The sequence below is a fragment of the Saccopteryx leptura genome, chromosome 3, assembly GCF_036850995.1.
Source record: "Saccopteryx leptura isolate mSacLep1 chromosome 3, mSacLep1_pri_phased_curated, whole genome shotgun sequence".
Taxonomy (NCBI): Eukaryota; Metazoa; Chordata; class Mammalia; order Chiroptera; family Emballonuridae; genus Saccopteryx; species Saccopteryx leptura.
Genome location: NC_089505.1, coordinates 214,381,224 through 214,399,412, shown reverse-complemented (window position 1 = coordinate 214,399,412; position 18,189 = coordinate 214,381,224). Strand labels below are relative to the sequence as shown.

The 18,189-nt window shown below is 37.1% G+C and overlaps 1 protein-coding gene across 2 annotated transcripts in view; it reads right to left on the bottom strand.

The window, feature by feature from the left end:
- Nucleotides 1-18,189, bottom strand: part of SLC9A4 (solute carrier family 9 member A4) — a 62,899-nt gene that overhangs the window by 9,054 nt on the left and 35,656 nt on the right. For both annotated transcript variants that reach the window (XM_066377505.1, XM_066377506.1), the window contains exons 7-11: nt 17,055-17,125; nt 15,524-15,685; nt 6,265-6,373; nt 1,730-1,861; nt 583-670 (exon numbers count right to left, since the gene is read on the bottom strand). In XM_066377505.1, coding sequence (XP_066233602.1) covers nt 583-670; nt 1,730-1,861; nt 6,265-6,373; nt 15,524-15,685; nt 17,055-17,125 — 562 coding nt within the window. The remainder of the gene's footprint in view (nt 1-582; nt 671-1,729; nt 1,862-6,264; nt 6,374-15,523; nt 15,686-17,054; nt 17,126-18,189) is intronic.

Genomic DNA, 18,189 nt, shown 5'->3' with positions numbered 1-18,189 from the left:
GGAAGGAAGAGAGGTGAGAAACCTCAAGTCATAGTTGTGACATCTTAGTTGTTCATTAATTGCTTTCTCATATATGCTTTGATGGGGGCTTGGGGGCTCCAGATGAGCCAGTGACCCCTTGCTCAAGCCAGTGACCTCAGGTTCATGCCAGCGACCTTGGGCTTCAAGCCAGTAACCTTTGGTCTCAAGTTGGAGACCTCGTGCTCAAGGTGGATGAATCTGAACTCAAGCTGGATAAGCCTAAACTCAAGCCAGCAACCTTGGGGGTTTGAACCTGGGTTCTCATCATCCCAGGCCGATGTTCTATCCACTGAGCCACCAGCTGGTCAGGTGATTGTTACACTTTTAAGTTGTAATAAAGAATTAAAAGAAGATATTTCATGATAAGTGAAATGATAGAATTCAAATATCAGTGTCCATTAATAATTTTTTGATTAAATTAATAAATAGTTGTTCTTTCTTTCTCTCTTTGGTCATAGAGGTACCTATATTTTTTACTTTGCATTTTGGCCCCCAAGCCCCAAAATATATACTATCTGGCACTTTACAGAAAAGAGGAAGAGCAGCCAGACAGGGAGTTACCTTTGAACTCAGCAGCCTCCTTATCTCTCCTTGCTGGCTGAGTATTGCTATAGGGAAAGGTGAGGTATCGGATATTTTTGGTAGCAGTCTGTGGAAGACAAGAAGAAATCAAAGCAGAGTCAACTACTGAAATTTGGACTTTTACATGGCAAACAAAGTGAAGGATACAGACCTATACTGTGGCATCTTATTTGGATTACTGGCTTTCAGTTACTTTTGTTTAAAAAACAAACAAACAAAAAAAGGAATATATTTTCTTTCCTTTTTGTGATAACAGACCAGTGGTAGTCAACCTGATCCCTACTGCCCACTGATGGGCGTTCCAGCTTTCATGGTGGGCAATAGCGGAGCAACCAAAGCATAAATAAAACGATAGATTTAACTATAGTAAGTTGTTTTATAAAGATTTATTCTGCCAAACTTAGCGAAAACATAACATAAAATACTTGGTAAGTAATTATTATTATGTGCTTTAACTTGCTGTAACTCTGCTTTATAAATTTTATAAAGTAAAGTTACTTCCCTATTTTATGTCACCATTACTGTGGAACTGGTGGGCGGTTACAAAATTTTACTATTAACAGAGATACAAAAGTGGGTGGTAGGTAAAAAAAGGTTGACTACCCCTGTAATAGATCATTATAAACCTCAAAGTTACTCCCACAGCCTTGCTGAGATTAGGGTAGAGAGGAGGATCTACTATAGACCCAACCTCTATCAAATAATCCCAGCAAGATTGGTTTGATATGGCCTCACATAGACTGACTCAGATGCTCAGTGGGTGGGATGGAAATAAAGCCAAATGCCTTGGCAAAAACAACATTCTCCCTGGGAGAGATGTAAGCTCCTTGGAGCCAGAGGCCTTGGTCTACAGATGGCCCCTAGCATGTTCATTACCTAGTCACCATGGCATCCAGTCTAGCCTCACAGCCCAGTAAGTATGTTGCAGACACTGACCCATCTTAGAAGACAGATCCCTTGGGTTCCTAAGACCCTAGAGCTCAAGAAGGATACCCAAGTATGGTGTCTAGCAAACCATTACTTTTGTATTCCTCTGTCAACAAGGCAGTGACTTTATTTGTTTAAATACCAGTGGTAGTCACCTGAGGAGGCCCTGTGCAGGCACTGTCCACAGTCCCCACCTTACCGGTTTTCCCCATGGCAGGCTGTGGCCTTTCCTTATGCTCTCCTGAAAAGTGTTCTGGCGACGAATCAGGATCTCTTTAGCTTGCTCCTCAACTGTTTTGGGTTTGAGGTTGTATTTATTGTAGGAAAGTGTCTATAGAAAGATGAAATGTCAAATATGAAAGGTCATCTCCATTATAACAGTCAACCTCAGGAGGCTATGAAATTATCACAAATTAAGACTACTGGAGCAAGAATGCAGCATGGAAGTCATCTAAGCATTTTCCTTAATTACAGGGGAGCAAGTTATGGCCCCAAGAAGAATGGTCTGTGATCAAGGTTACCTTTATTGGGACATATCTGTGGTTGGAACTGGTGCCTCACAGATCACAGAGCAGTGCTCTCTATCTGTACTATCTGTCTAATGATCTGCCCCTTCCCCAAATACCTACAGGCTTTGGCTTCTCGGTGTTCACACTGGCTTCTCTTCCTAGGTTGTGTTTTTTATACTAGGCCAGTGGTTACTGAATTTAGTTAATCAAGAAAATGTCAAAACTACTTTGGAAATTTCTATAAGATTGCTATATTTTTAAAATCTTTTTATTTATTGATTTTAGTAAGAGAGGAAGGCAGGGGAGAGAGAGAGAGAGAGAGAGAGAGAGAGAGAGAGAGAGAGAGAGGAACATAGATCTGTTCTTCTATGTGCCCTGACCAGGGATTGAACCAGCAACCTCTGCAATTCGGGACGATGTTCTAACCAATTGAGTTATCTGGCCAGGACAGGTGCTATTTTTTAATTTTGCCAACTAAAGATACACTTTAAAAATCAACCAAATACATCATCTTGGATAAAAAATATTCCTTCAAATTAAATCAATTTAGCTTTATGAAAATCTTCTTCCTGTTTTTTTTTTTTTTTTTTTTTTTTTTTTTTTTTTTTTTTTTTTTTTTTTTTTACCAAGGCTAGTGCAAACCTGTGTCCAACATCAGTCTTCAGATAGTTACAAAGTGCTTAACTGGAACTTTACCTCTCCTTTCTTTTCAGTCTAGGTTTTCTAGTGAATACCCTGTTTCCTGTGGGTCAGTAGGTCTCTTGGATAATATAATCAGGACTGCAGGCACTATCATTCTTGGTTAACAGATGCTTTCATACGAATATTCAGTTCAACAGCAAGAAAGCCAGTGCTCTATGTGCCAGATGCTGTGGTAGACATGGGGTTTTTAAAAATAGATAAATTAGAATTACAGTCTTCAAAAGGCTTACAGTTTACTGAGGAAGTTAAACAAATAAGTATTTACTGTTAATTACTCAGGCAAGTGATAAGATGTTGGGGTTTAAATTGGGCAGGGAGTTATAGAGGATAGGCAAAGGGCACTCAATCAGTCATTTATTTGGGTTCTTAGTGTACATAAATCCAGTTAAGTATTTTGTGGCCTTTGTTATACATTAACTAAATAATAGTTAACAAACTCTCATAAAATAGAACTTGTCTAAAAATATTTCCATAAAGAAAATATATGTTGGGAATAAAGGAAGCAAAGGTGAATTAGCAAAGCCAGCTTTCTCCTTCTGCTGAAGGGAGGTTTTTACCAGCCCCTCTTGACTGATTAGCCAATCTGACAAGAACGTGTCCAAAAAAATTGATTTTTAAAGACAGTTTGAAATATGGATTTTATCCACCATTTCTAATGATAGAACTCAATGTGAATACATTTTATACATTGAGATATTAAAAAATGACACATAACACTATCATAAAAATATTTTCAAAATAAGCATGCAGAATACTGAGACAAACTCTTATAATTTTTCATCAATGCTAAATTCATGCAAAATTGGACTCAAGGTGTGTGATTACATACTGTATACATATATCTGCATACACACATATATGTGTTTGTGTGTTTAGACATACGTTGCTAGTAAAAATTCCCTACACCTTGGTTTGAGGTAAAGTTGCACTTTAAGAAAAATTTGAATGATTTTTTCTATTTCACCTCATATCACATTACTCAAGTGCTTGTTTCACTTGCCTGTCTTCAGGGAGCATAGTAGGCCCTATGAATATAATGCATATTCAAGTTTCTTCCCTCTCTTTCCTCCCTTTCTGCCTTTTAATTAAAGAATTGTTGACTGTTTAAAACCTGTATTTCCCACTAAACCTTGAGCTTTATGGGATAAAGATGTGTATTAAATCTTTGCTAAAGGGAACTGAAGTTAAACAAATTGTTTTCCTCCTTTGAAACTATATCAAAATTCTAAGTGTGGTCTAATTGTTTTAGCCACCGCCAGGACTGCCCATCAGGCTTTGACTTATCCTTAGGATCTGGGCTAAGGCTGGTTTCTTCCCTTGTAAATTTAGGGTGTCTGTCAATCTCCATCCCCACTGTATTCCAAAGCACTTCTGCTCTGATTGTCCCAATGAGAACCTCCACCAGTAAAGAGCTTCAACTGATCCACAGGTGAAGATCTTGTACTAAATGTACTGAGGAGTGTAGCTGCAAGCAGCAGTTGCCAGAGCCCCCTGAGGTAGAACAGATCTAGCAGAGTGAGCTCAGTTTCAGATCAACCACAGTGGTCCCCAATCTTTCTGGGCCACGGACTGGTTTAATGTCAGAAAATATTTTCATGGACTGGCCTTTAGGGTGGGACGGATAAATGTATCATGTGACCGAGACAAGCATCAAGAGCGAGTCTTAGACGGATGTAACAGAAGGAATCTGGTCATTTTTCAAAAATAAAACATCATTCAGGCTTAAATATAAATAAAACGGAAATAATGTAAGTTATTTATTTTTTCTCTGCGGACCGGTACCAAATGGCCCACGGACCAGTACCGGTCCGCGGCCCAGGGGTTGGGGACCACTGATATAGTATATTAAAATCCCCCTATACCCCTTCCAGCCTTGCCCAGTAGTAACTCCTGACTGTCAACATGGCCTTCAAAAGGCTTATTTCAAGATGTGGACTGTGAGAAACACATCCTGACTACCAGAGAGGCCTAGTGACCTGTCATCCAGGCTAGAGACCTACGGATATCATCTTTTGTGACAATTGTCAACATTATAGATTGCCTACTAGAAATACAGCAGTCAAATAGCTGTCTTGGGCATCATCTTTAGAGCTATTTATTCTCCAAGAAAGCAAGAGGACCGTGGTAGAGGTGAGAAGTCACGTGACCTATGTAGAAGATAGAGTGAGAAAAGAAAGAAAGGAAGGGGAAGAACTACTGAGTTTCACTTTCACAAAGTAACAAAAGTGGAGGCAAAAGACATCTCAGAGGCTTGAAAGGACACATACGCAGAAAAGGACACAAAAATTTAATGGACAGTAACCTCATTTTAACTGAATTGGAGACTCACGATCTCTATTTCCATTTCTGGACCTTTCCCTAAATTCAACCTTCATCAACATGGGGAAAAGACTGAATACCCCTGTGAGCTCTGGTCCTCACTAAGCAGGCCTACATTCTTTAAACCAGGAAGTTCTTAACTATTTAGCTAAGGCAGAATGTCATAGTCTTACAGAAACAGTTTCACTTGGAATGATTTGAAAGTTCTTGCATTTACTCTAAGTGTTCTATGACTGCTGCTGACCTATATTTCTTCAGCAGGTGCACAGACTTTCCATGACACATTCTGCTTAATCACTGACCTTTCAAGACAGGAAGCTAGAAACATTCATTTTCACTGGATCTTATACATATGGGGCCATAGAAAGTGCATTGGGTAGGTAGTTGGAAGACCTGAATTCTTATATTAATTTTGTGACCTTAAAAATTTCAGATAAACAACTTCCCTAATTTTCTGCTTAAAAATGAAGAACTTTGACTAGATGACTTTTTATGACATAATCACAAAAAAAGAAGGTCTTAATAAAGAATTCACTTATAATCATACTCAAGAATTGGGAAGTTCAACTGAATACTCAAACTTAAAAAAATTCTCATTAGAGGACACAATGGACAAAATCATTGGACAAAATCAAAGTTTCAGAAGGCCCCCCCCCCCCCGACTCAGGAAATGTTCTTACTGTGCACTTTGGAACAGTTCCCAAGTGCTAGTATAGACTCCATAACTTTTTCCAAAATTGAAAAATAATATGCCTAATATATTTCCTCTTATAAAGGCTTTCAGAATTGTAGTCTTAGTATTCTAATCGAAACCATCTTAATTTTCTGAGTGTTATTGCAGTCCATCAGAAAGAGACAACTTGTTGACTGAGTGCCATCTTTTTTCTGTGGTGCAGCGGGTGAGCTCCACCACTTGTCCTCTGGAGGGAGAGGGAGATCTGCTGCTTCTGGGAAGCACCAATTTGCAGGACTGAGGGCAGCCTGACCCCTAGGGCCAGCAAGTAGATTTGCATTTCTTTTTATACCACAGGTGCCAATTTTGCAACAGAAATGTAACAATTAACTTTCTGTTCTCCAAACTAAGCAGGGAGGAACTGTTCAACAAAAAGGCTGCCTTAGAGAAGATAATGTGACCAAGAACTGATTCCTGAAGGATTGGTTTCCAGAACAGGCAACAGGAACAAGTCAGATTGCTAATACACACCCTTTGTCGGACTTGGTACATGTTGTGTGTCAGAATGTCCTTCATGGACTCAACGTCTTCAGGGGAAAGACTTTTCATTCCTTGTATCCCCTGGGCCCTGGAAACATCACTGGAGGGAGGCAAGCATTAATTTTTTTCGTGTTGGCAAGAGTGCCACAAAAGTGTCAGTGTATTTGTGAGCATTCTAAATTCCAAAACCCTTGCTTTTACATAATCTTTCCTTATTATTTTAGTAAGTTCATGTTTCTTAACTTACATTTTGAAAAAAATATATAGTTTCTTTGCCTTTAGCTTTCATGTGAAAAATATAACTCATTTTTAAAAGGGGGCTTAAGGTGGTGACAAACTAGTAGATTTTTTTCTCTCCATATCTGCTATGAACAAACATGTATAAAATACAATTAAAAGCTAATTATTAAAAAATAAAAAAATAAATTTTTTAATATCACTGGGGAACAAATTTTTTTCATTTTCTGTTGCATGAGGTTTTAGAACTGTTTCTACATATTTTTGCATCACTGATTCCAAATCTGAAATCTGTTCTTTGGTGTGCATGCTCTAGTTTTCATGCAATTTTAATTTCTTTTTGTTACAGTTAATGGCATGCATTCATTTTTAAATTGGAGTTCAAGGGCAACGACTCTTGGATTGAACATAACCACAAGGCAATTAATATTTTACAAACATCATTTTTACATAATTGTAGTTGTTTTTAAATGTAAAACTTATTATCTGATAAAAACACCATCTTATTTTTTTTAAGATTGAATCATGGCTTCTTTGAGTAGGCGTAATTGTAAGAATAGTCCTGATACCTTCTGTTATATATGTGGCTCTTACACACTTCAACGTCAAAGGCTCAATATTTCATCATTTGTGACACGTACATATATTGCCTATTTTCAAGTTCTCCTTGGCAATCAAGACAAGAATTGGGATCCTCATATTATGTTTCATTATTGTGAGGAAATGCTTCATGACTGGACAAAAGGAAAACACAAAGGAATGCCTTTTGGTATTCCCATGGTTTGGCGTGAACCTAAGGACCACAGCAGTGACTGTTATTTCTGTCTGATCCATACAAAGGGCATAGGCAAGAAAAAATGGCATATGATCACATATGCTAATATTCCTTCAGCAATACGACCTATCCCACACTCTGAGACACTCCTGGTTCCAGTTTTCAATGGTTTTATTTCTTCTAAGGATGAAGAAAGTGAACATGGTGATCAAGTATATTTTGATAAGATGCATGAGGAAATGGTTGTAGAATCTGAAGGATCTTCTTCTGATGCCAAGCAGTCATTGACCCCTCAGCAGTTTAGCCAACCCGAATTGAATGACTTAGTAAGAGATTTGGGCCTATCAAAGAAAGCAGCTGAGTTATTAGCCTCCAGGTTTCAAGAAAAGAATGTACTTCACTGGTCAGCTAAAGTATCCCATTTCAGGAAGCGTGAACAAATTTTTGTGGACTTTTTTCCAAAGACAAACACTTTGTTTATTGTCATGATATCAGTAGTCTTCTCAGCCAGCTAGGTGTTACCACTTACAGTCCAACAGAATGGCGGCTATTTCTTCACAGCTTTAAATGGAGTCTGAAATGTAGTCTCCTACACAACAGTAATGTTTATGCAGCGGTTCCAATTGGTTATTCAACTCATCTGTGAGAAGATCATAATGACATAAAAATTGTCTTCGACATTCTGAAGTATGAGGAGCATAACTGGATCATTTGTGTGGATCTTAAAATGGTAAATTTCCTGCTAGGACAACAGAGAAGTTTCACGAAGTATCCTTGCTTTCTGTGTTTGTGGGACAGCCAAGCTCGGGAGAAACACTGGACACAGAAGGACTGACTGAAACGTGAAGCTCTGGAAGTAGGGATGCAAAATATTGTGAATGAACCTGTAGTTAATCGAGATAGGATCATTTTCCCCCCACTTCACATCAAACTTGGCTTAATGAAGCAGTTTGTTCAGGCTTTGAATAGAGAAAGTGAATGCTTTCAACATATTATTTCTGCCTTTCCTACCTTGTCTTTCAAGAAGATAAAAGCAGGTATATTCGTTGGACCTCAAATTTGAACCCTCATACATGACGAAGAATTTGCCAGGAAGATGAATAAGGAGGAGAAAGCAGCATGGCAGTCTTTTGTGGCAGTTGCAAAGAACTTCCTTGGCAACAAAAAAGCAGAAAACTATGAACCTCTGGTTCAAAGGATGCTGTTGGCTTTCTGCGACATTGGATGTAACATGAGTGTTAAGATTCACTTCCTGAACAGTCACCTTGATAAGTTTCCTGAAAGTCTTGGAGCTGTTAGTGATGAGCAGACTACTGCTGGAGCATCAAACGATATTGTCCTCATCAAGTACACAAATGCAAGAGCTACAAACGCAAATTTTTGCCTGAATAGAATTTAAATAAGTTTTGCGCAAATTTTATGATTAAAATAAGTCTTTTAATATGTTCTATTTTGAAATTATAGACAAATTCTGATGCAATCATATCTTTTAGTGTATTTACTGCATTATATAAATTATTATATTTTCACAAAGATAATGCACAAGAAGACATTCTACTTCATTATGTTAAAATAAATGTTGAAAATTTTACAATAAGATATAAACCTAAAATCTTGAATTTCAAAAAAACTAAGTTTACAGAGAAAAACTAATGTCAGATTTGAGATCAGCACACTCGAATTAGGTAAGAACAAGTGTTTTTGTGGATGCAACAAAAATTTTGTTCCCCAGTGTATTAGATTTAACAGAAATATGAATAAGATTATTCAGTCAAGGTCGATGCTTGATTAGGTCTGTATTTACTTACCATGGACAAGTGACAAACAGCTCATGGACAGCAGCACTATCCACATACCACATTCTAAGTAGCATTAAGCTAAGAATGTTAAATTTTTATGAGTCCTTTTATGAATACATCTAATGGGATTATTCCTTTAGAGATTTTATCTTTGGTTAAAGAATATTGTGAGAAACTATTATCACATTTTACAAAGAGAATTAGAACATTTTCACCATGGAAAAGCCAGACCAGTTCTGAGATACTGGGAACTCTGAGATTCTAGAAACATTTGAGTGCTCACTGCCTTCACACTTACTAGCTCCCTACATTTTCCTCTACCATGAGCCCTTCAACCCCCGGAAAGTGTTCTAAAACCAAGTCATGCTCAGGTTAGCAGTTATGCACAATTGTCCTCAGAGGATTTCAAAGTCATGACATTGCTGCATGCAGAATTTGTATTGACAAATATATTTCATTTCAAGCATTTGAATTAGTGGAGGTAATTTCTGTTATTATTGCATGAGTAATATATGTTCACTGTAAAATGTAAGAACTAAAAAAAGAGAAGTAAGAAAAATTAAATCCATCTTTTAATACTATTCTTTCTATTCAAAGAATAGAAATATTCTATTGCTATATAAACCCGGCAGAGTTTTGCTTTTATTTTCTTCTCTAGCTGTAGCCCTTCTGAATTCCAAAGGGCACTGCTGTGCTAATATCTGCTTGCAAAGGTATTGCAAGGGTAATGATCTTAGGGTAATGATCACTGAGATGAGTCATTACTAGTTTCCATACAAGCCACTTTTAAAGTATTTTTCCCAAGCATTGGTAGAAATATTGCCATAAAGAGCAAAGACAATTTTTGAGGAATGTACAATTGGTAAAAGATTTTTTAAGGACTTGAATACTGGGTATCACAGTATGCCAGGACTTATTTAGCAATGCTATCTATACACTGACTAGTCCCCTTTCTCCATAATCATTGATATCAAATTTTCCATATCTTAGAGCTACAAGTGTCAACACTAGATACTCAGTTACCACCCTTGGTAAACTGAACATTATTAAAAGGGCATTTCAACTTAACTGTTTAACTGTCCTACAAATAAAATGTATTCTGACTTAGACACCCACACAGTCCCACAATCTGCACACATTCCTTTATTATAGTGGAAGTGATCTACTGCTAAGCAGAAACCCCCCCCCCCCCAGCTAATTAAACAGTTTCATTTTCTGTATTCATAACAAAGCAACCAAATAGGAAAAAGTATTGGTAAAGGAAATGTTAAACTTCAGACAGTAGTAGACCTAAGTTGGTACACTCTATGGTTTGTAATTGATCACCTTGGAAAGGATCAAACTTAATTAATTAAAAGTCCATTCAGGTTGCTGGCTGGATATGTAATATAGATATCTCCAATGCATCACTTCTCAGTGGTACACACAGAAAAGCTGCAGCTATAAAATTATACAAATGAATTATTAATTTGGGCAAGGTAACATCTGGAGTTTTCTATTAGCAGAATCATCAATGAAATCATATGAGCACAAGAAAGATACATCCTTAGAAAAATGGAATGTTAATGATTTCTTGGTCAAAAAAGTAAAACGATAAACTAGAAGATCTTTATTACTTGAACCTTCCTTCATTATCCATAAAGAAATCTCTTGTCACCTGTAATAAAAGTCCTATGGTAATTGCATGCCTATTAAAATCAAATGGGAAATCTGAATGTAAATATATTTGAATAAAAGGTTCACATTTTTTTAAATATTTTTCTGAAGTTGGAAACGGGGAGGCAGTCAGACAGACTCCTGCATGCGCCTGACCAGGATCCACCCAGCATGCCCACCAGGGGGCGATGCTCTGCCCATCTGGGGTGTTGCTCTGTTGCAACCAGGGCCATTCTAGCGCCTGAGGCAGAGGCCATGGAGCCATCCTCAGTGCTCGGGCAACTTTGCTCCAATGGAGCCTTGGCTGTGGGAGGGGAAGAGAGAGACAGAGAGGAAGGAGAGGGGGAGGGGGTGGAGAAGCAGGTGGGCGCTTCTTCTGTGTGCCCTGGCCGGGAATCAAACCCAGGACTCCTGCACGCCAGGCCGATGCTCTACCACTGAGCCAACTGGCCAGGGCCCAAAAGGTTCACATTTTTCTAAACTTTTATTTTAATTAGATGCCATAATAATGTTAAAATGTTTCAGTTTCAAACACTATAGTATAAAATCCAGTAGATGCCATAGTATTAATTCCTTAAAATCAAATATGTCTTCATTCATTTAAAAGAATCCAACCTCTTTTAATTCATGAAGTTCATGGGAAATATATGTTAGGATGACTGAAGGATGTACTCACAGTAAACAATGGTGCCCAACAGCTCTTCTATGAATGCGGTTGCTTAGTGTCTTCCTTTTTTTTTTTTTCCATTACATTTATTGGGATGACTTAAGAAGGTCAACAAATGAGCAACATTTAGAATGAGTAAAGAGAATCAGTGCCTGACCAGGCAGTGGTGCAGTGGATAGAGCGTAGGACTGGGATGCGGAAGGACCCAGGTTCGAGACCCCAGGATAGCCAGCTCGAGCGTGGGCTCATCTGGCTTGAGCAAAGCTCACTAAGCATGGACCCAAGGTCACTGGCTCGAGCGGGGCGTTACTCAGTCTGCTGAAGGCCCGCAGCAATCAATAAACAACTAAGGTGTCACAACGAAAAACTGATGATTGATTCTTCTCATCTCTCACCGTTCCTGTCTGTCTGTCCCTATCTATCCCTCTATCTGACTCTCTCTGTCCCTGTAAAAAAATAAAAAATTAAAATAAAAAAAAAGAAGAGTATCAGAAAGCCTGACCTGTGGTGGCACAGTGGATAGAGCATTGACCTGGAATGCTGAGGTTGCCAGTTCAAAACCCTGGGTTTGCTCAGTCAAGACACATATGAGAAGACATCAATGAACAGCTAAAGTGAAGTGATTATAATCTCTCTCTCTTTCTTCCTCCTTCTCTCTCTAAAATCAATAAATAAAGTCTTTAAAAAAAAGAGTATAAGAGAAGAAAGCCTGACTCTCCACAACACAATGTTGTTTCTTTTCCCATTAGGGAAAGAAAATGGCATCAGGAGTCTTTATTCCAGACTCTTTGGTATATGCATAAAAGTAAACTTACACCTGTCAATATGTGATCAAATAAAAAATTCTTAAACTACAATAAGTGTATGCTTTTTATAAATGATGTTAAAATTATTTGGGAGTTTTTATATATAATATTTTGAAATTGTATAGTTATAGTCTGCAATGCCTATAAATTTATAAGTATTATAATATTTATTTAATATTAACCAAATATTTTTTAAAAACTTCCATAGTTTTAATCAATTTCAGCCTCTATTCTCTAATATTCCTAAGAGTTTACTGGTAAGTGAGATGCCTCATACTTAAAATAATAATTCAAGTACATGCTCGACGTATTCTGTAGGGTTGTATTGAGGTTCAGATAAAATAATGCATGTAAAGTAATGAGATTCGATGGAATCAGCATCATCTGCACTGTGCTGTGGACAACTTTTGGTAGGAAGTTCTCTTGAAGGTCACAGAGTTTGCAAATCTAAATCCCTTGCTAAACAATTGCTTAAGCTTCTAAAGAAAAAATATATATGTGCATTTTTCTGTTTTCATTTCATACAGAAGAATAAAAATTGAGCTGAATACACCCTTCTTTTTCCTATTATTGAAGGTTTGTTTATTAAGAAATTAGTTGCTTTGATCTTAGGAGAGGAATTCCTTTTTACTTGATGCCCTACCTATTTCTGAAGAGATCAAATAAATGCAGTTTAACTACTAAACTTCAATTAAATGTAAGTTTAAAAATTCGCTGAACCCCAGTTTGGGCTATAGATGGAAAGAACTTGTCTCTCAACCTATAAGGCTCTCCTACTAATCTTGAATTAATGTCTTACAACTGTCTGAAAAAATAATTGACTCAACAAAAGGCCCCCCTCCAAAATTTAAAGCTAGCTTTAAAATTGCCTTAAAAATTGTCTTGCAGTCAAAAAGTGGGGCAACTGTTTATGACCAATGCAATGTAATACAGAGATTCAAATTGTGTTTTAACACAGGATAGACTGATTCTCATTACGGATAAACACTCCCACATTCCCAAGCCAAGTGATCACATAACTAGTAAGCAAACCTTTGTCCCTGCCTGAACCTGTGCAGAATCCTGTCATCCACTGAGTTAACTCCATTCATTCTTCAGGGAGCAGATCCAATGCCTGGGAACCAGGTGAGTTTCACCTCTTATCCTCTCATAGCTTATGAGACCATTTTATATGCTTGTGACTTTTTTTTAGAAACTAATATAACCTTTTGTATTAATGTCATGACCCAGCTCCATGAAGAGGGAGGGGGACTGTGTCTGCTTTCACATAATAGGTGCCCAAGGAACAGGGTTGGGCCTAAAGCGAGGTGAATGAAGCACTAGCCACTGGTGAAAGAATGCCAACAAAGTTATGCACGAGTCTCACCTCTACATCACAGTTCAGGAATCAAGAGAAGTAGGATTTGAATGCAATATTCTAGAAAACAAAGGTCAATGCAAAAAATTCCATGACGAATAAAACATGAACATTTTAAAAAACAGGATCAGTATTACTGATTTTTCCTTCTATTTCGGGCTTTCCTATGGCTCAGCACAGCACTGTCAATAAATATTTGTTGTCACATTCCCAATTTACTACCCAAAGTTTCCTTAAAACTGTGTAATGGGTAGCATCAACATAAACCAACCACAAAAACAGTCTCACTAAAAAATAAGACTGACAGTTGCTTTCTGTTTCTTTGAGACACACTGATTTATGGACACCACTAATCTAGATTGTTCCCAGGCCATGGAAGAGAGGCAAAGGTGCTTCTGATTCATTAGCAAGTAAGGGGTGAAAAGTAACACACAGGCATTAGTGACAATTTTTTTGCCATCTATTCTTAGCTCTTCTCTCAACTTGGTTTTTAAAGATAGGACATTATTAAAGCTCATGATCAAATGTCTTTTTTAGATGAACAAAACAGAATGGAGAGGCTGGTGTTCCTTATCCTAAATACATGATATGATTAATTTTCTCAATTGATAAATTGTTTCTTAGAAGAAAACTGGACATCTTTGGGAGGGTGAATTAATTCTTTATTTTTAACTTTTATTTATTGATTTTAGAGAGAGAAGAAGAGAAAGAGATCAATTTGTTGTTTCACTTATTTATGCACTCATTGGTTGCTCTTTGTGTGTGCCCTGACTGGGGCTGCAACCTGCCAACTTGGTGTATCAGGATGATGCTCTAACCAACTGAGCTACCTGGCCAAGGCTGTGAATTAATTCTTGTGATATTGAAGGAACTTTTGTTGAATGTCATAGAGTTAAATCAGCTTTGAAACACTATCTAGCCAGCTTTTAGGATAATTGGTTTGCTGAAGCTCCAATAGAAGTGCCATGCTTCAAAGGGAATCATCTTGTAATGATGAATTTATATACAGGTCTTACCCCTCCCTACAAACTGCCCTTATACCAACTCCCTAAGGCCTTCTGTTCCACAGGAAGCCAGACTTTTTATCTCATCCTATTCCAAGCTTGTCTCATACTGATGCAAGGCAAATTTCACAATCTCAAACAGATCTTTTTACCTTAGACACAATGACAAACGGCTTTCTTTTAAAATAGCCCACCAACCATTACACCTCTTGCTACCACCACTCATCCTAAAATTTAAGTTAGTATCTCAGAATGCTGACCTGGTTTCTCCTTATACAAGAGAAGAAGATAAATGACTCGTCAGAGGAATGCAATGGTAAGATTAACAGAATCAAATGAATAGGGATTAAAGGTTAGAGATTTCTGATCAGCAAAAGAAAAAGTCTTGTAAAACATGCTGTAATTCTATAAATTCACTTGTCCTTCCTGCATACAATTATAGTAGACAATTTTTGCTAGAAAGTAATTTTCAGAAATTAGGTAAAATAGGTTGATCATAGTTTAGCTACAAAATGCCAAGATTTAGATCCTCCTTTTTCATAATTCATTATTCATATTTGTCCTTCTTCACTCCCAATATTATCTTTAAGTAAAACAATGAGTCCCCTTTGGAATTCTGACATTGAAGTCTAGATCAATGGTAGCCAAAGGGAAAAATGGTTGGGGGGCTGAGTGAAAAGGTGAAGGGATTAAAAAGTACAAGTTGGTAATTACAGAATAGTCACAGGGATGTAAAGTACAGCATAGGGAATACAGTTAACAATATTACAGTATTTATGCATGGTGCCACTTGGGTACTTAATATATTGGGGGGAGCACTTTGTCAAGTATATGATTGTCTAACTACTACGCTGTGCACCTGAAACTAATACAAATTAATATTGAAAGTAATCTGTAATTGAAAAAAAATCAATGACAAAATCTAAATCAGAGAGCAGATATGACTTACTGATGGGTATTGGAAAAGGATGTAGAATTTAGAATCCCAGTCTCGACCATCTCAAGAGCTTGTTTTATTTCCAGCTTCTTGTATAAAGAAACAATGCTTGATTTTGGCAGGTTCTTTCGGATTAGGATTTTCCGTAAATACTTATGATCAAACTTCTTAAACCTTAAAACAAAAACCAACATTTTGGAAATGTTTAATCTCTGTACATGTTATGCATTTTTCTTAAAACAAATGGCTACTTAACTTTAGTCTGAGAAACACCAGGACAGTACTTGGAATTCAGTCATTGAACATATTAAAAAAAATCTATCTATCTATCTATCTATCTATCTATCTATCTATCTATCTATCTATCTATATCTATATATATAATTAATACATTCTTTTAAATAAAGAGAAAACAAACTAAATACAAACTAAACAGAAGGAAGGGACAAGCTGCAATCAGGATGAAAAGCGTACATATGTGGGGAGCGGGTGAGGCCCAACCTGGCTCACCTCTACTTGTAAGAGAAGAAGTGAGGGGTTGAGGCCTTTGACAATCTTGCATTGTAATATCTCGTAACAGTGGCAGCTGGACTTAGAGTAAATGGCCTATCTGACCAAAATCCAGTAAGTTTAAATGGCCTTGTGGTTACAGTACTTTCTCCCATTATGCAGATCATTTTCAGTCCTGCCAATTAATAGGGGAGGTTGAGAACCCACATATATCTTGACAGTCTGACTGACAGAGAATCTGAATAGGCTCGATGCTGAAGGCTGCTGACTGTTGCTGTGAACCCCTCACCAACTTATTAGACGGAGCTATATGTATGCATCAATGCCTTTGGGGTTGGCCCTTTGTTTGGAGTAGAAACTTCTAATCATTTCACAACCAAGAAGTACTTGTCTGCCTGCTGTACTTGTTGCCATTCCCCTTGCCATAATTGTCATGTGGCTTCCCCTGATGCATCCTGTATAATTTCCTCCACTTCCTGATGGACACCAGCTTCCCTTACAGCCTCCCTGATGACTTCCTCGGAGGTTCTCTTCCCTTCCTCTTCCTTGCCTGCTCCATATAAATGGAGGTTCCTCAGAGACCTGTCTTCAACAGCTTCTCCTCTTCACATTCTTGTAGTGACCTCACTCTTGCCCATGGCTTTGGTTACCAAACATTCTCTAACAACTTACAGCCTTTATCTCCAGCCCTAATCTTCTTGAATCTGAGACAAAATTCCAAAAAGAGGCTGAATATATAAACAAAACAAAACAAAACAAAAAACCCATCATTAACAGAATCTATTATTTCTGTGTGGTGTGTAAATTTAACCATGGCATTGTTATCTCCCTAGATTCTCTACCTGAAAATTTGAGAGTCATTCTTATTTTACACCTGCTTCTTGTTTGGCAAGACTTGTTTGCCATGACACCTACGCCCTTTATCTTACTGGTCCCCGTCTTCTACATTCTTTCTAGTTTTATGCTCAAACCTTTTAAGATTCCCCATGCCATAAATATACTTCCTAGAGAGTGCAACCTTCAGTCTTCTTACTTGTCTCTCACTTGGTAGTGGCTCCATTGTCCACACACATCTTCAATTCCAGCCTTCAAGTGATCCATCAGCTACCAAACAAAACACAAGGAAGTGATTGCTGGTGAAATATTAACTCTAAAAGACACACGAAGAAATCTGATACACTTCGGAAAACAAAGGAAGGCTTAACTTCCTGGAGCAGATCCTTTTTTTTATCATTCTGTTCACGTGACTGAAACTTGTCATTCTTTTCATAGTAATTCAACACTGTTTCATGATACAAAGACTGCAGAAATTAGTTCCTTAATAATGCAAATAACTTGCAATAAAAACAGGGTACCTGCCATTTCCTTTGAATAATACTTTTCTAGAATGGTCTAGAAACTATCTCACTACTAAAATCATGTGGATGTAAAGTCTGACAATTCCTATTACTGTTAATTTCATTGCAAAAGAAAATAAATGGCCAGTATCCAATGTATAGTTTCTAAAAAATATACCATAAATATTCTATTACAAAAAATATAACAATAAAATTTATCTATATTCTTAATATTTATCTGATATTTTGTCTCTGTGTTTATACTTCATCGTTCAAGCCAATTTGATTTATCCAAATTGTTTATAAGAAATTAGGGGAAAAAAACACAATTTCTTCCAAATTTATAAATTTATCTTCATATATTTTAAACTTGTATCATTAAAGTTCATACTAGCTTGTAATTCTTTTTCAAACTAGATTAAAATATTAAATTAATTTTGAAATACTTAACTTAAGAACATTATACCAATAATTATAAATTTTTTGAGAAAAGTAAAAATGAATAAGAATGAAGGAAATATCCAAATTCTATTGTCTTAGGTGTGTAATCTCTAATTTCTCAAAATAATGAACTAAGGGGATAAAAATAAAGACAAAAAATTTTAATTTGATTAAAGACTCTTAAAAATATTTAGTAGGTGAAATGGGGGGGTTGGGGAAGGAGAGAGAGAAAAGTATCAACTCGTTTCACTTAGTTGTGCCATTGATTGTTTCTTCTATGTGCTCTGACAGGGACTCGAACTGGAGCCCTCAAATCAAACTAACACCCCCAGGCTGGAGCCAGTGACTCTGGAATTGAATCAGTGACCTGGGCACTCCATTATGACACTC